The 18,300-nt window shown below is 43.2% G+C and overlaps 1 protein-coding gene across 1 annotated transcript in view; it reads left to right on the top strand.

Moving 5' to 3' along the window:
• Window positions 1–18,300, top strand: part of LOC138265076 (connector enhancer of kinase suppressor of ras 2-like) — a 1,142,768-nt gene that overhangs the window by 811,118 nt on the left and 313,350 nt on the right. Inside the window, exon 4 of the mRNA XM_069212623.1 lies at window positions 11,549–11,636. Coding sequence (XP_069068724.1) covers window positions 11,549–11,636 — 88 coding nt within the window. The remainder of the gene's footprint in view (window positions 1–11,548; window positions 11,637–18,300) is intronic.

Here is an 18,300-nt window from a genome sequence, read left to right on the forward strand (position 1 = left end):
TTCATTACTTTTGTTAAAAGCCCTTCCCTAACTTGTTTCCCCACTTTTTCTACATCAAAAGTCTCAGACTTTTGGAAGAACAACATTGAAGACCACCTTCAGGGCACAAATCTAAAAAAGTATTTTAGCATTGGAAAAATTCAGGCCTACCCAGCTCATCCAATGTCAAGAGCTGGATAGGGCAGGTAGATGTAGGGCTCTGTAGATTTGCAATTCAGGCTACTTTATGGGATAAATGTCAACTAGACTGGAAAGTGTATATATCTTTAACTAGATATTAAACACATAGCTTCCCATTTAAATTCAAATTGTTTAGCTATATAGACTCACTGTGCCTTCTGTGCTTCATTTTGTTGTAGGTCCATGGAAAGATTAACATATTCCACAGCCCATAGGTTACTCTACCTCATTTCCACTTCAATTGGGACCGATGAAAGAGTATTTAGTGGCCGCTTCCATTTCTGACACTATTCTTATTGGGGCTCTGCACACTCTAGGTGTACTCCTGGAAAACATTTATGAATTCAGTTTTGCCTGATAGAATATGCACATATATTTGCTTGTGCAAAATCTTGTTATTCCTATTTTTTCACAAAGGAGTTTTCCCTAAGGAGAAACCCCTTCTGTAAACCCTTTCTCTTCCACCTCCACAAATTTTGAGGCTCAACCCTGGAAAGAGATGAACTCTGGCCCCTGTGAGGAGTATATTTCTCTTTCGAGGGAGAGAATGGGTCAGTGAGGAGTGTATGATTACCCACACATATGTATGTTTTGGGTGTGCTAGAACCCGCAGTGTTGCAAACCTCGAACACTCACTTACCCATAAGCTTGCATCCTCTGATGATTCATTCATCCAAAAATCTTCATGTGAGTAAATCCTTTGTGAGTGCAAAGCCAACATTATAAACTCCAAAATTGATCATAGACTCGCAGTTTGTGTATGTAAGCTAAACATAAGGTGCAAATAGCTTTGTGAATTGGCCTGTGGTTAGTTTCTTAAACATTTGGAAAATCACTTGCAACTTATTTTAAGGGTTTCTCCTCAATTTTGCATAGACTTCCACATTTAAAGAAATTCTCAAAGCCTCTAATAATATAAATGGAAATCTATACAATCCATATGTTAGACAATCTGTGGGGAGTAAGAGTAACTAAAATAAGGTAGTAGATACAATGGCATGCCATTGGTAGACCTCAACTTAAGAAAACAGTGAATAATTAAATTGAGCTATTTTATGTATAAGATACCTTTTTGCAACAATGACTATAATATGTTCTGTGTCAACCATTATACAGAAGGAAATGACTCAGGACTTAAATTGGTCTAGGCCATCAAACGAGATCTACAGCGACTTTAGCAATAAGAAAATGGCCTGTCACATGACCCATGTACACTGTGGACGGTAATGCGTCTGAGATCTGTTTCAGAAGCTAATATTATCAGCAGATTTGTCTAGTCCCCGACCAGGTACAGACGTTATTAAAGAAAGATGTGTGCCAGATAGTCTGATGGTATAGGTATTAAATATTGGTTTCCTCTGTCTCTTATTTTGTTTAGGGAAGCAGTCTCGTTCCTTTTAAGAACTGGAGTCCAATATTTCTCCTATTCTGCACCTTTTCGTTTTGCATCAGCCCAACTTTTCCATCAGATACACTTTTATTCTCATCACACCCCTTGTAGATCATGCCTTCCAAATCATTTCACCTTGTGATTTTCCCAGTGTTCTATCTCTTATTATCATCCCCTCATACACAATTACCAACCACCTTCCTCACTTCCCTAGGTTTGGACCATCTTGACCCACCAGGTTTATGACCACCAACCACGGATGTTCTCACCCAATCTCCCACCTTGAACGTATTAATCATGCATTTCAACTTGTCATTATGCCTGCATGCATATTTATTTAGATAAAATCTATTCTTCGTCTCAGATCATCAATCCTAGATTTCTTGATAACTAAATTGTTTATCCATGCTGGAGTTATTTTTGTACCAGCATGTCTTCCTTTTAACAAACAAAAAGGAGTTTCACCCGTGGCTGAATATGGCGTATTACGATAATTCGACAACATATCCTTGATGGCCAATTTGCAGTCTTCACCACTTTCAGCATTTAATTGTACACACTCTTTTATGACACAATTAAATCTCTCCACAATACCATTTTCCCTTGGATGGTACACAGCAGTCCTGTATTGTGATACTTCAACCTCCCTCAAATACTGCTGAAATTCCTACGGACCATTGTCTGTTACAATTTGTTCCGGGTATCCCTTTCTTCTGAACACCTCTTCACAAAAGTACTCGACACTAGATGCAGCAATGTCTTTCACAAAAGCCACTTCATGCCATTTATAGAAGTAATCCACCAAAACCAAGGCATACTTCCCTTCAATCCCCTTGCTATTTAAAGGACCACATATTTCAATGGCCACTTTTTGCCATGCCTTTTCTGGTAATTTAGTGGGTGAAATAGGGGATTCCTCTAATCTGTGTCAGTTACTGCTGCACATACACAACTCACAATTCTGTACAAATCTTTCTATGTCCGTGTCCATTCCCGGCCACTACAAATCGACACTGCCCCTTCTTTTCATACTTGACATGCCACCATGTCCTTCATGTAACAAACTCAACATCTTTGACCTCAAACTCAAAGGCACTATTAATCTCCCATTCCTCCTTATTATGTTATCCATAGTAGACAATTCTGACCACACCATCTTGTAGTCCCCATACTTCTTCATTACATTCCTAGATTGAGATGTAATACTGGGCAAACTAATCATCAACTGCTTTAATTCCTCATATACCTCAATTGCCCATTTCCATTCTTCTTCTGTCACAGCTCCCTTACACTCGCTACTAAACATTCTTCTTCATCCTCTTCCTTCCCTACTTTATCATCTGATTGCAGTGGCAATCGAGATAGATAATCAACACTCTTGTTCATGTTACCACAACATATCTTAATTTAACATTATACTCTTGTAACCAGTATATCCATTTTGCAATTCTAGGAGTAGCTCTACTAGCACCCTTAGTTGTGAAAATATCTATTAAAGATTTATGGTCTGAGCGCAGTTCAAATGCTGTCCCCCATACATAAGTCTTGAAATGGTTCACACCCCACCAGCATGCTAAAGCCTCCTTCTCAATCACTGAATATGTTGTCTCAGCTCCTTTAAGTGTTCTGGGTGCAAATAATACCACTCGTTCTTGTCCATTTTTCCTTTGCATTAACGTGGCACCCAAACCATAAGCGCTTGCATCATCTTGGATTTTACTCTGTCACCAGAAAATGTATGTCCCAAGTATTCATTTTGTGAAGTGCCAAATTTGCATTTCTCCTCGTTGACTGTTAAGCCTGCCTTTTGCCGCTTAGACAAAACATAATCTAAGACCATATTGTGGTTGTCCAAATCTTTAGCCCACACTAGAATATGGTCTTGAAATACAAGTACATTAGTAATTCCTTTCAACACACTCCCCATAAGTCTTTGGAAAACTGCAGAAGCTGACGCTAAACCAAAAGGCATGCATACAAAACGGAATGCCCCATCAGGTGTTATGAGAGAAGTAAGATGTTTTGATTCCGGGCGTAAACTGATTTGATGGTACGCACTGGATAAATCTATGCTGAAGAAATATTTTGTGTCCTTTAGCATGGAAATCATCTCGTTTATACAAGGTAGGGGATGGTGGTCAACCCAGATACTCTGGTTAAGATCCTTCAAGTCCACACACATGCATGTCTTCCCATTAGCCTTATGCGTTAATACTATGGGACTGAGCCACTCTGCAGACTCTATAGGCTCAATTACACCTGCCATACACAATCAGTCTAGCTTGTCTCTGAGTTGTGCCCTTAATGCTAACAAAACATTCCTGACCTTATGTACTATTGGTGTGCCCCCAGATTGTAAAATGATATGATGCTCAAACTTCTCCAAACATCCTAGTCATTTAGAGAATAGATCTGGATTCTTCACCTTCCAATCCTTTACATATGAGTCCTCTGCTAAAATTACTTGTTCTGGGTGATTGGGATCAATAATAATTCCTAATGTTTTTTGTTCTCTCCAACCTAATAAGGCTCTTCCCTCTCTTACTACATACACTTTACCAAGTGCATGCCTATCTTTATCAGATACATCACCATTAAAATAGCCTAATAACGGTAGTTTTACACCGCAATACCCTTCAGGTTAAATGTCAGGCAGTGATAATACGCACTTCCCCAACTTGTCCCCCATGTCTTTGTTAATAATAGTATAAAGCGAACATGAATATGCCTAAACCAATGCATCATTTTTGTTGATTTTCAAACTGCATTTGGGAGGTCGATATCCCTCTTTGATTTCGCCTACAAGATTTTCACAAATGATAAGTACCTCAACTTCCTTCTCTTCATCTTCAGAGTGGTCATCACAACCCACATTTACTGTTTGCTTATTAACATTCCCATTTCCTGACTTACATACATGTGAGAAATGTCTGACTCTTTTACACTTAAAATAATGGGCCTTTGTAGCTGGACATGTCTCCGCTTCATCAGTGTGTCTGAAACTGCCACATCTGTAACATGCATGATTTCCTTTTGATGCAGACACAATACTAGATCCATAAACTGTTTTCTTCCCTTTACGCACCACACTAACATTGTCCTGCAACTCCTGTTTCATTTCTTCCCTACACTGTCCATCATTAAGTCCCTTCACATGTGTTCTCTATGCACCTCATTATATTAATAGTTTTCTGTAAAGATGGGTCCTTTAGTTCCAATTACCTCTCCTGAATTTTGATATTGCTCGTCCTATTTATAAACTGGTCCCTTTTTATTTCTTCTTGTAATTCCTTGAATTTACATGTTGAAGCTAATGTTCTCAGTGCAGACGCATATTGTTCAACACTTTCACCTAGCAATTGAGACCTAGAAAAGAACCTATGCCTCTCTACCACATTGCTTATTTTTTCCCATAATTATCTTCTAACGCTTTCATGGCAGCCGCATAATCGTCACTAACTAATTCCTCTGATTCTGACACCTCTTCCCCCTCCCCATCATGATTTGTTGCTGTCGCTCATGAAGATTTAGGCAACATTTTTAATACCTTTCTCCCTTCAATGCCTAGATTACATTTTAATAAGGCTAACTTGCGAGACGCTATAAAGGTCTCCCCGCCTATGGCCTCTAACTAAGTTTCAAATGATTCACGCCAATCCTCCCAAATCATGGCAGGGCTCCCGGGATGTAAAAAATTTTTACGGGGCGCAATTACAGAAGAAATATCCATGTTATAAAGTATAAAGTATAATGCTAACAGGTTATGTTAGCTAAGATTAACTTACTAAGAATAATGTCTTGAAATCCCAATGACACAAACTGACTTGGACTACGAGACTATATGAAGGTAACACAACCATCAAAAAAAAATGGAGTAGCCATCGTTGTCTTATCCTTAATATGTGAAAAGTGAGTATAAAACAAAAAACTAAAATAAGCAACGTAGACACCATTGTCTCGTCTTCGAATGACACTCATCAAGTACCAGCAACTGTCTGCAACACCTATACATTAAAAGCACTTGCAATCAGTTAAAGTTTCTTTACACCGCTAGGTTCCTTGTAGAAGATTCATGCTGATAATTGCTACTTAATTGTAAATGCTGCATTCCTCTGCCATCAGGTTCCGCGTTTCCCAGCTGCCGTACTTCCTGGTTTCCACTTGTTGCGTCACAACGCTGCACTTTTCCGCCGTCAGGCTCCTAGGTTACACATCCTGTGTATCCTGGCTTCCACAAGCTGCATGTCATGCTCCCACGGTGCACAACAACGTCACTCGCTGACAAGCGTTATGATGTATCCCGGCTTCCGCAAGCTGCCTGTCACGCTCCCACAGTGCGCAACAACGTCACTCGCTGATGAGCGTTATGACGTGCCTGCAAGTTTGGAGCACGGTCATTGCAGCTAACGAATCTTCAGACCTGTGCCTGCAAAGAATCTAAAGATGGCTGGAACACAGCTGTTGCAGCTCGCGAACCACCGGATGTAAGTAAACAGCCCTGCGTCTTTCAAACTGCTCACTCATCTCGTAACTCCTGACGACTACTATGTCCACAGTGTTGATGCAATTAAATGTACACAGTGTACCACGATGTCGTGCCAGTCACCCTCTTGACAAGTCACCTTGTCTCATGCTATTGTGTGCCCCCTTTATGCCACACACACCTGCAAACCAGCCATTCATAAATCCCTCAGTACTTCAGAATAACTCATGTGTCTATGCACATATATCCAGTTGTAAATGCTTATATTAGCTTGGCGAGGACCAGGAGTTGCTCCACTTGTACATGTACATCCACTTGTAAATCACTTCTCTTCAGGAGTGAGTCTTGTTGTCCTTGGCTTCCTTGGCTTTCAGGATCCCACCCTCGTGGCCATTTTTTAAGAACTGGAGTCCAATATGATCAAGTATAAAGCATTTATTAGCCAAGAATGAACAACCCCTGACATGTCCTTCCTTCCCAGCAACTGACCGCTCTCTGCTCCTGAGATTCCACAATCTAAAATCCAGTAGAGAAAGCATCCAGTTGCTAAGATACAACAGTTCTTTATTTTTGGAGCTAGGTTATATGGACTAGGGATCAGCTGGCAGATGTTGCACATTGTCTCTCTATGTGGTTGATATGCTTTTGCGTTTAAGTCGGTTTTATGGATACAGACAGCAGAGCAGGAATTGGGTTGCTGAAGGATGGTATTTGCCCACATCCTGTTTCAATTTTGGAGAATCCAAGTTGTTGCATGCACCTCAGATGTCTCTCTTGGAGTGCAATGTTCGGAAACTGCTGGTGGCTGTGAGGACGTTAGTGGAATGTTGTCCGAAACTTCTTACAACACTAGGGTGGTTTGCCTTCTCTAATATGATGTCAGTAAAAAAGTACTCTGCGTTCAACACATTTCATCTTTACTGGGGAGGGAGACATCCACTTGTTATATTTAGGTTCCTTTGTAGGGCAAACAGAGTGGGAGTCCTAGATTTTGAATATTCTCTTGCTGTATCCCAGATGCAACATATAGTTATTTGCTCAGGCAAAGGTAGGTTTGATCAGATCGCTACATCTGTACCGGCTCTTTTTGTCCCATTTCATTGGTGAATGTTCCTATGTATGTTAAGATAGAAAGGACAAGTCTATGTAAGCATATTCAAATGCTGTCTCTGATGTTGCATACAAACACAAAAATGGTCAACCTCAATGTGCACATCAGAATTGGAAGACTGAAACCATATGTCTCAGTGAGCCCCTACACTCATTACATAAAAGGAGGTGGCATGACTTGGTATGTTCACTCATGGAGATTTATATATGTGGATAGCAGGTACATAATATTTGAGTGATCTGGTGAAACCCAGGGAGTTGGAAGTGACCCCACCCAAGCATATAAAGGTTAGCAGCAAGGATTTTTCCAAGAAACATTAACTGCATGTCATTAATAAACTTTAGATAGAACAAAGGGGCATAGGTAGACATAGTTTTACTCTTTGCAAAGCATTGCTACGAAGCATACGCTCTTACTTGTACCTAAGCAGAGCCTGCGAGCACAAAGAAGTGGGATGCTGATAGAATTATGGCCTAAGAAGATTCTGGGTTACCGAGGAGCTGCATGATGACTAACAGAATCATTTAGACTACAGTGTGAGGCTCACCAGTCTGCCGGTGTGGCCAAAAGTGTACTTCTGAAACACTCAGGTTCCTCCACCGTCAAATGAGGCAGAAACACTGTGTGAGAGACCCAGTAATTCACATGGGGCCTCACACAATGCCAAACCTGAAATGACTCCCAGTTTCACAAAATGCCAACGTAAGCCTATACATTTTATGTACATTTACCAGGCCTAAATAAATTGCAACTTTTGTACAAGACAGTGCATGAGCGATAATTTTGTCTTCCTCTGGAGTGCCTCTGACCTTATTCATTCATGTGTGGTGGAAATATCCTAATGTAGAAATGGAAGAAATTAGGTTACTGGTTGAGGAAGGTGAACCCCTACTCAAGCAGGAAAAACATTCCTTGTTGGGTGAGGCAGAAGTAAGAAAAACAATCCTTGTGAAGGTGAGGCACAAGCAAACCCCAAATTAACCTGTGCTGAACTCTCTGGTAGCTTGGCATAGAGCAGCCAGGCTTGACTTAGAGTCAGTGTGTAAAGTATTTATGCAGCTCTTCAAACCTTAATAAAGTGAAAACACAACACACTAAAAATACCACATCAAATTTGAAAACTAGAGAAAAGCGAGATAAATAAATCAAGGCCAAAATGACAAAATTCCAATTAGTAGAATTGGAGATATGTAATCTTAAACAATTCAGTCAATATAGCGCTAAAAAGAACAAAACACTTAATGTGGATATCTGATTGTGGTAGACATAGACAAAATCACAAGTTCAGGCTGACTAATGAAGCAGGGGCTCACTACAGGGACTCAGATAAGTCAGCTGAACAAAAGTACCTTAAATCCTGGTTGCAAAGAATTGCAGAGTCCCAGGTCAAGGATTCTTCCTGCAGCATCAGTACCGAGGAGATGCAAGGCTTTGATGTGAGTCCTGCATCGCTCTTGAGGAGGCTGCCGGTGAGGAGCTTGCAGTTCAAAGTCGTGCATCAAGGATGCATCGTGCACCGGCTGGTTCTGAAGAAGCTGCAGGGCTTGCAATGTGGAGTCCTTGCATCAGGAAAGTTCACGCAGGAGAGGCAATGCATTGGGTCAGCTTGTAGTTGCACCACACAGTATAGGAGATTTGTCACTTCTGCTGGATCAACAGATGGGCTGGTAGGGCATCTTCAAGCCCACTTCCAAGTGTCCAGGACTGGGGTGGCACTACTTGGCACAGTAGAACCCACAGATAGCAGAGTCCAGGTGCTCGTACAAGGTTCTAGGATCCTTCTGTCTCTGAGGATCTAGTCAGGAGCTCAACCAACTAGTCTTTGGAGTAACTCTGGGGTCCTGAGTTCAAGAGATACAGATCTAGTCCTTCTCACCCAGGCAAGAAGCCAGCAGGGCAGCAAATCAGCAGATCAGAGAAGCAGCCCATCAGGGCAGCAGTTCCTCAGAGTGGCAGTCCTTCCAGCAGCACAGTAGTCCTTCTTCCTGGCAGAATCCACAGGCCCAGAAGTGTACTGAAGATTTAGGGTCTGTGGTCCAATATTTAAACCTGGTGCCCATTTTGAAGTAGAGGAAGCTTCTAGAGGTTTCCACCATCGTGAAGTGTCTGGCATCCCCTTCCTCCCTGTCTGGCCACAGCTTGTCTGGGCTCACAGTAGGCTAGCGACAATCCTTTTGTGAAAGTGTTCAAGCAGTGCCTTTGTGATGTGCAAGTGTGGTAGGTGACAGCTCCTCCGCTTTGTTAACTCAGAGTGCCCATCTTCCCACACCTATATTCCCTTTGTCTCACTGTTTGGGAACAATATAAAAAGACCAACGCCAGCTACACCCAACCATGATGCCCAGGGTCAGGCTGTAGGCATCAAATGGCTAGGACAAGAAAATGCAAACTTTCGATAAGTTGCATTTTTAGAATTGTAATTAATAAATCAACATTACCTTTAAAGAGGGCTTATAATTTCAATTATTTAGACACCAAACTCCGCCTGTCTACCAGCTTCCAATTGGAAGTTACAGATATTTAATGTAGTATGGTAACCCAAAGTTATCCTATGTGAGAGATAGGCCTTGCAGTAGTGAAAACGACTATAGGAATTTTTCACTACCAGGACTTGTACAACTTAAAAGTACATGTCCTACTAATTAAAGACACAACACTTTGTCCTCAGAGTCTTCAAGGCCTACTCTAGGGGTGACCTATGTATTAGAAAGAAGGTTTAAGCCTGGAAAAAGGTTTATTTTGCCAATTCAAAATGGCAGTTTAAAAATGAACATACATGCTGCCTTGGCATGTATGAGACATGTTTGAAGGGCTACTTAAGTGGGTAGCACAATTTAAAGGCCCTGGGTCTTTTCCACTTTACTAGGGGCTTACAAGTAAATTAAATGTGCCAATTGGGTGTAAGCCATTCTACCATGTTTGAAGTAGAGAGCAGAAGCACTTTCGCACTGGTTAGCAGTGGTAAAGTTTGCAGTGCCATAAAATCCAACAAATAGAGGGTCAGAAAACAGGATGGTGATGGGAAAAATTCTGGGGATGACCCTGAAGACAGGACGAAGAACAGCAAGAAATATTTGACATCCGGCAGAATTTATTGAGTAGCTGATGTCACTATGTCCTAAACTTCATCTAATTAACTTTATTGCTATTAAAGCAAAATTGCCACAGTTGATATAATCTTAACCAATTCATATTTAGTCCTGAGTCGAACAGGCCTTTAGTGCATTCTGACAGACATGTATGTGGGCCTGGTTTTTTTGGCTGTTTGTAAACCTCTTATCTTGGTCTGTGGGCCTGGTTTTCTTTGGTATTGCCTTTGAACAAACATTGTCTGGAGCAAGCACAATGTATGTAGTCGCTCAAATCGTACAAAACACGTATGCATCAGTCTGACCTAATGTCCAAGTTAATGCCCAGGTGTCTTTTTAGAACAGGTCATGTGCTTATAAATAATAATAATAATAATTATAATGTTTTCATATAGCTCTTCATACGGTAATTCTGATGTAAAAAAGCGCTGTAAATAAAAGGTATTACTATCATGCAACTTAGTAGCTCACGTTGGTTTGCAACTACAGTCCACACCTACTTTTCATACAGATACCTACAACGACGTGACAGTTTCGTTACCTAAATGCGTTTTACGTTTTGTGTTGTAACAACAATGAAATGTGTTTAAAAACCGTATACATTTCAGGGGGTGTAGTTAGCTTTGCCAGTAGGGGGCTCGCGGAAACATAGTTTCCTGTAAATATTATAATCTTACTACATCCAGCTAAAACCTTCAAATATATCAACAAATTATAGGTCTATGCATGTTTTCGTAGGCATCATTTTTATACTATGGTAATTTGGTAAAGTATTGTGTTTTACTTTCGACAGTACTCAGAGGAGCTATGCGTGAACACCACAAAGAAATATTGTACTAATGTACTTTTGGAGCATGCGCCCTTCATCTCTGAATATTTCAGCTCTTTAGTTCCTAATACTATATTTAGTTTTAACGTTTTCTAAAATACCGAATCTTTCAAGGAAAACAAGGAAACAAATCTAAAAAAAACAGCTGGTAACTTGTTACTTCTTTCCTTGACGCAGCATTCATGTTATTAATGCAAGAATGTTCGGCTAGTTTTTCTTGAATTTGTACCTTTACATATTCAAATGTTGGCGCAATTCTGCCAATAAATGTTTGTTTCCATTATCACCCAGGATCGTGATATTTGAGCTAACAAAATCTAAGCATTCATGTCAACTTTGACTTCGTAAATAATGAAATGACTGTATTCGCATGGCCAACAGAAGTCTGAGTTTGATGGCAACTTATAGTTGCAGAAGGAACTTGTTCGGCTTCTTGAAACTTAAGTGTCTTCTTCCTTTCTGGCAGGTCACCATTTGTTAGTGTGACTGAATATTCACTCCTGAAAAACAACATTGTTCAACTGTGCCTGGAATTAACAACCATCGTGCAGCAGGTAAGAGGAACGCCATCTTGTTTTACATATATTGTGGGGAGACAGAATGGAAATCTATCAAGGAAATCTTTTTCAGAAGTGGCACTGCAGAAGTCACAGATATCGTTTGGTCTGGGGACAAGAGTTACTGGGCACAACAATACGCACCTCAAAATGAGACCCATATAGGTTAAAAATAGATAACCAGTTGAAAAGAGTTCTGTAGAAGCTCATCAGAGAGAAATGTACTATTAAGTGGGACATTTGTAGGGCGCCTTATACAGCTGAGCTTGATTGCAATAGGTTGAAAGGAGAATGCTGAGAAAGACACAACCTAAAAACATATTTTCAGCAACAGTAGGGCAGCAGAAAAACGGTCCTCTGTGTTAAACGTTACTGACAGATCTAATAAAATCAGAGTGCAGGCCTCACCACCTTCTGCTACGTGACACAAAGTATGCACTTGCTATGGGACTGATAGTGGCCCTTAAGATTATTAATCATGCACATCCCTGGATTTGGAGTGGCACAACTTGTTACAATAAATAATCTATATGTCAGGTTGATGACTTGATGGACGTTCTTTAAAAAAAGAAGGATTCAAATATGGCTACTTAAGTTAACAAGTCATCACATTAAGTAAAAAATGCGGGAGGCAACTCCAGATTTTAGAGAAGCAAGTTGTTACTTTTAATACCTCACATTTATCGTATCTACACACACCACACATCGCAGTGAAACATGTGTGAGAGTACATCAGGTGATTACCAACGTCCCAAAAGGTAGACTTTGGCAACCACGAAGGGGGGTGGAAACACATCTCCATCAGTGGGAGGTAGTTTTAGGTATATCCGAGAAGTTATTTAGCATCACTAATCTTGCTGATGATCTAAGAGTGGAGTTCCCAGATTTGGACATAATGCCCTAAATAGACTCCCAATAATCAATGATCAGAGGGCATGCCCAGAGTATATGGAGCTGGTCTCCGACTGCTTGTTGGCACTGCCAACAAGTCATCAAGTGACTGAGTTTTGATTTGCATAGCCTGGAGTTTGTCCAGTACCAGTTTTGTTGTATTTGGTATTAGCTTAACAGAAGTTTTGTCTGTTGTATGCTTTTACCATGATACTCTAGTCATCTCCTGAGTTGTCATGACATAAGGTTTAATGCCAAAAGAGTCTCATGCAAAAGTATCTAAAAAAAAGGTGTTAATTGATGATTTGTTATAGACCTAACACCACCTATTGGTGTTGACTCCAGGTTCAGTTATACATTAGGATGGAGGATGTAGAAAGTGTGACAGGTATCTTGCCAGGTGCATTCTTTAATCTGTGCATATTTACAGCCTTAGCTGGTGTCAAAGTAAAAATCTGCTTGAAATTCTTTAAATGTTTAGACATGTTTTGACTCTATCATGTGGTCAATGTTGTGAATGCCCACACATGTACATGCATTGCCAGAGATACTATCAGGAGGCCAGAGTTGTTGCACAGCAGTACTGATGCATACATTAGAATCTAGTTTCAGCTTTCTATTTATTATTTTCCATGCTGATGACACAGTGTTGTGTTTGGGAGTGCAATACTTTATGCCTAAATCAGCCAAAAGTTGTAACAAGTGCTATTTAAATTGTGTCCACGGGGGGCAGACTATGGGGGTCATTCCTTGACCGCCGGGGCCGGGGATGCGGGAGCACCGCCAACAGGCTGGCAGTGCTCCTCAGGACATTCTGACCACGGCGGTTCAGCCGCGGTCAGAACAGGAAAACCGGCGGTCTCCCGCCGGTTTTCCGCTGTCCTGCAGACTCCTCCATGGCGGCGCAGCTTGCTGCGCCGCCATGGGGATTCTGACACCCCATACCGCCATCCTGTTCCTGGCGGGTCGCCCGCCAGGAACAGGATGGCGGTATGGGGTGTTGTGGGGCCCCCGTAAGAGGGCCCCACTTTGTATTTCAGTGTCTGCTTTGCAGACACTGAAATACGCGACGGGTGCCACTGCACCCGTCGCACATACCCACTCTGCCGGCTCCATTCGGAGCCGGCTTCCTCGTGGGGAGGGGTTTCCCGCTGGGCTGGCGGGCAGCCTTCTGGCGGTCGCCCGCCAGCCCAGCGGGAAAGCCAGAATGGCCTCCGCGGTCTTTCGACCGCGGAGCGGCCATATGGCGGCTCCCTCCAGGCGGGCGGCGACCGCCGCCCGCGGGGGTCAGAATGACCCCTATGTGTCTTTGCCAAAATGGATAATTTGTGAGAGCTAATAGGCAACCAGTAGGACCGCATACGCAACAGTCACAAGAATCCAGCAGGAGTACCAGTATATAGTTTGTGTGCCTTCAGGTGGTGTCTTATCCTCTCCGCCCTCTCATGAAAGAGGAAAAAGTGTTCTCTATTTGGGAGCATGTCTGTTCAAGCATGTTATTGGTAAGTACTCCTAAAATTTAATTGTAAAAGGGAGCATGTGCCCCCTGAGGAGAGATGAATTTTTCAAAGTCAAGGACAGCTGTTGAAATAAGGGGATTCAGATTGTTCTTCAAGGTACACCAGTGGCCACTTTTCAAATCAAATCAAATCATTAACATTTATAAAGCGTGCTACTCACCCGTGCGGGTCTCAAGGTGCTAGGGGAAAAAGGGGGGGTTATCGCTGTTCGAACAGCCAGGTCTTTAGGAGTCTCCGGAAAGCGGAGTGGTCCTGGGTGGTCCTGAGGCTGGTGGGGAGGGAGTTCCAGGTCTTGGCCGCCAGGAAGGAGAAAGATCTCCCACCCGCCGTGGAGCGGCGGATGCGAGGGACAGCAGCGAGTGCGAGGCCAGAGGAGCGGAGGAGGCGGGTGGGGACGTAGAAGCTGAGGCGTCTGTTGAGGTATTCCGGTCCCTTGTCGTAGAGGGCTTTGTGTGCGTGGGTGAGAAGTCGGAAGGTGATCCTTTTGCTGACAGGGAGCCAATGCAGGTGTCTCAGGTGTGCAGAGATGTGGCTGCTGCGGGGTATGTCGAGGATGAGGCGGGCCGAGGCGTTTTGAATGCGTTGCAGGCGATTTTGGAGTTTGGCTGTGGTCCCAGCGTAGAGGGTGTTGCCGTAGTCCAGGCGGCTCGTGACGAGGGCGTGGGTCACGGTTTTTCTGGTGTCGGCGGGGATCCAGCGGAAGATCTTGCGGAGCATGCGGAGGGTGAGGAAGCAGGAGAGGACACGGCGTTGATTTGCTTGGTCATGGTGAGAAGAGGGTCCAAGATGAAGCCGAGGTTGCGGGCGTGGTCTGTGGGGGTCGGTGCGGTGCCGAGGGCCGTGGGCCACCAGGAGTCGTCCCAGGCGGACGGGGTGTTGCTGAGGATGAGGATGAGGACTTCCGTTTTTTCAGAGTTCAGCTTTAGGCGGCTGAGCCTCATCCAATCTGCGACGTCCTTCATAACCTCTTGTAGGTTGGTCTTGGCGCTGGCGGGGTCCTTGGTGAGAGAGAGTATAAGTTGGGTGTCGTCGGCGTAGGAGGTGATGATGATGTCGTGCTTGCGTACGATGTTGGCGAGGGGGCTCATGTAGACATTGAAGAGTGTCGGGCTGAGTGATGAGCCTTGGGGTACGCCGCAGATGATCTCGGTGGGTTCTGAGCGAAACGGAGGGAGGTAAACTCTTTGGGAACGGTTTGGGAGGAAGGAGGCGATCCAGTCCAGGGCCTGGCCTTGGATCCCGGTGGAGCGGAGGCGGGTGATTAGGGTGCGGTGACAGACGGTGTCAAAGGAAGCCGAGAGGTCGAGCAGAATGAGGGCGACTGTTTCACTGTTGTCCATCAGGGTTCTGATGTCGTCAGTGACTGAGATGAGGGCGGTTTCAGTGCTGTGGTTGGTTCGGAATCCGGTTTGTGAGGGGTCGAGCAGGTTGTTGTCTTCCAGGAAGGTGGTCAGCTGTTTGTTGACGGTCTTCTCTATTACTTTGGCTGGGAAAGGCAGAAGAGAGATGGGGCGGAAGTTTTTTAGGTCGCTCGGGTCAGCCGTAGGTTTCTTTAGTAGGGCGTTGACTTCGGCGTGTTTCCAGCATTCGGGGAAGGTAGCAGAAGAAAAAGAAGAGTTGATGACGGTCTGGAGGTGGGGGGCGATGATGTCGTCGGCTTTGTTAAAGATGAAGTGCGGGCAGGGGTCCGAAGGGGCGCCGGAGTGGATAGAGTTCATGATGGATTTGGTTTCTTCCGTGTTGATGTGGGACCAGTTGTTGAGGGTGATGGCCGTGGATGCCGGTTCGGTGGTGTATGGTTGGGTCTGGTGTCCGAAGCTGTTGTGGAGGTCGCTAATCTTGTGATGGAAGAAAGTGGCGAGGGATTTGCACAGATCCTGTGAGGGCGTGACGGCGTTGGCATTGGCGCTGGGGTTGGAGAACTCCTTGACGATGCTGAAGAGTTCTCTGCTGTTGTGTCTGTTTTTGTCCAGTCTGTCGGTGAAAAAGTTCCTTTTGGCAGCGCGGATCAGGTGGTGGTGTTCGCGGGTAGCGTTCTTGAGGGCGGTCATGTTGTCAGCGGTGCGGTCCTTGCGCCAGGCTTTCTCAAGGGCGCAACAAGTTTTCTTTGATTCTTTGAGGGTGTCAGAGAACCAGAGAGGTTTTTTGGTGTTGGTCTGTCGATGCGTGCGTTTGAGGGGAGCAAGGATGTCTGCGCAGTTGGAGATCCAGTTTGTGAGGTTGAGGACTGCGTCGTTGGGGTAACTTTTGGGAAAGAAACCCACATATTTCTGGTTCTCTGGGACAAGGCATTACCTAGTCCCAGCTATAACCAGCTTACTTATGACTTGGGACATAGGTACGACTTTGCACATATCCCAGATTACTTTAGACCCTGAGAATTTGGAGAAATCCATTATCAGGGTATCATTGTGGGAATAGTGGTGGAGGGGCCAGTGATGGCAAAGAGTATGGTTTCAGCATAAAGGAGCATTCAAGATTCCCTCATGGGGGTATGTATGCATCTGATGTTGATATATTGCCCGATCACTGATAAAAGCAGTTTTGTTGCCAGGAGGATTACAAGAGGGGAGATGTGGCAGCTTTGCCTAGAACCACTCTCAATATTATCAATGGGGAAAAGTGAAGTGGAAACTCACAATTAAGCATTGTATTTGTGTTCATGTAGAGTAGGCATAACTTGGCAACAAAATTCTCTCACAGGCTCACCATCTTGAAAAAATATCCCTGTTCAATTTGTTCAAAGGCTTCCTTCATGTCATGTTATAGGTAAGGAACCTGGGGCCATATGTACGAACGCTTTTTCCCATAGACACAGAATGGGTAAAATCCTTTCATACATCTGGCCCCTGCTCCTTTAAGTCTCTTGCAAGCTCCACTAGTTGAGTAATCATTTGCAGATGATTCCTCGAAGTTCTCCCTGGGGCAAATTCAGTTGAGATTCAGTGACAAGGCCAGGGGTTACTTTCCTTGATCTGTTGGCTAGGATTTTAGCCAAGATCTTCACATACACATGAATTAAGTAAAGAGTACCATAGTTTGTACAGTGTAATAGACACTGACCTGGTGTTGCAACATAAAACAGTTTTGAAAAGTGACAATAGTTTCCCCTAGTCTTAGCGTTGTTGTACCTAGCATTAAGCATCAGTGTTAATTAAGTTTTTTCTAGTTTGTAAAATTCTGCGGGGTAACAATCCTCACCCGATGAGCTGTTGTTTGACAAATCTGTGATGAGAATGACATTCCGGATCTTGTCCATAGTAGTTTCACTCTCTAGCTGAAGGCTTCCTCTGTCCATAAGCCTAGGCAGCTTCAGGAACAACAGGAAACACTTCTCTTCTCCCAGCAAGTATGGCTGTTTGTATTTTTTTAATGAGGCCTTAAAGAAAGTGGAACATCTCAACAATGTCAAGTGCATTGGTGCTAACTGTTCAATGTTAATTGTACACTACAGATTTGACTGGCTGGACCTTTATTCTGTCTGAGTTGCACCTCAAGGAGCCTATCAGATTTATCTTCTTGTTCATAATATTGCTATTTCACTCTGAAGAGCGCATAATATAAAATGGCTTAAGAGCCTATTCTATTTTGATGTTTGTCGTATTCTCTGAGAGGGCTCTAATAGCACCCTCTAGCCTATTCTCCCCTAGATTCACCATCTGATTCACTAAGGCTGAATCTCTCATCATCATTCTTCTTTGTGTTTCTATTTCCATATTTCTGTGGCCAAGAGAACTTGTGCCAATGATATGGATTCAAGGTTGTCTTTTAAATAATTATTATTGTGAGATTTGTGAGCCCGTTGGATCCAATTTCCACAGTTTTGTCCCACATGAAGAGCCTGGCAAAGAATTAACACCCATTTTGGTCAGTCCACATCTTTAGTGTCTTTCAAGATTGGGACTTATTGATGCATATGTATTTGCCTCATTTTGGGGTTTGCCTGCACAGGAGATCCCTGGTGGCCAGTCAGGGGGTAGGCTACTACTCTTCATTATTTTACCCATTCAGTCTCTCCTCAACTTGTCCAATTCAGATGGCTTAAAATTAGTTTTGTGTACAAGTGTAATGTCTGTATGTTTAAAGTGTAGGTAGTTCAATTGTTTTGTTTTATATAGTGGGGCAGTTCACTCATACTAAGGGATAGTACAGTAAGTTGCTTATGGCTTCCCCCTGGTTGGTCCATGTTGTGTTGCCATACCACTTGAAAGAAAATGAATTGATGACCGGAAAGAGGTAGTGTACAAGTG

This window comes from Pleurodeles waltl, chromosome 2_1 (genome assembly GCF_031143425.1).
Source record: "Pleurodeles waltl isolate 20211129_DDA chromosome 2_1, aPleWal1.hap1.20221129, whole genome shotgun sequence".
In the NCBI taxonomy this organism is placed as follows: domain Eukaryota; kingdom Metazoa; phylum Chordata; class Amphibia; order Caudata; family Salamandridae; genus Pleurodeles; species Pleurodeles waltl.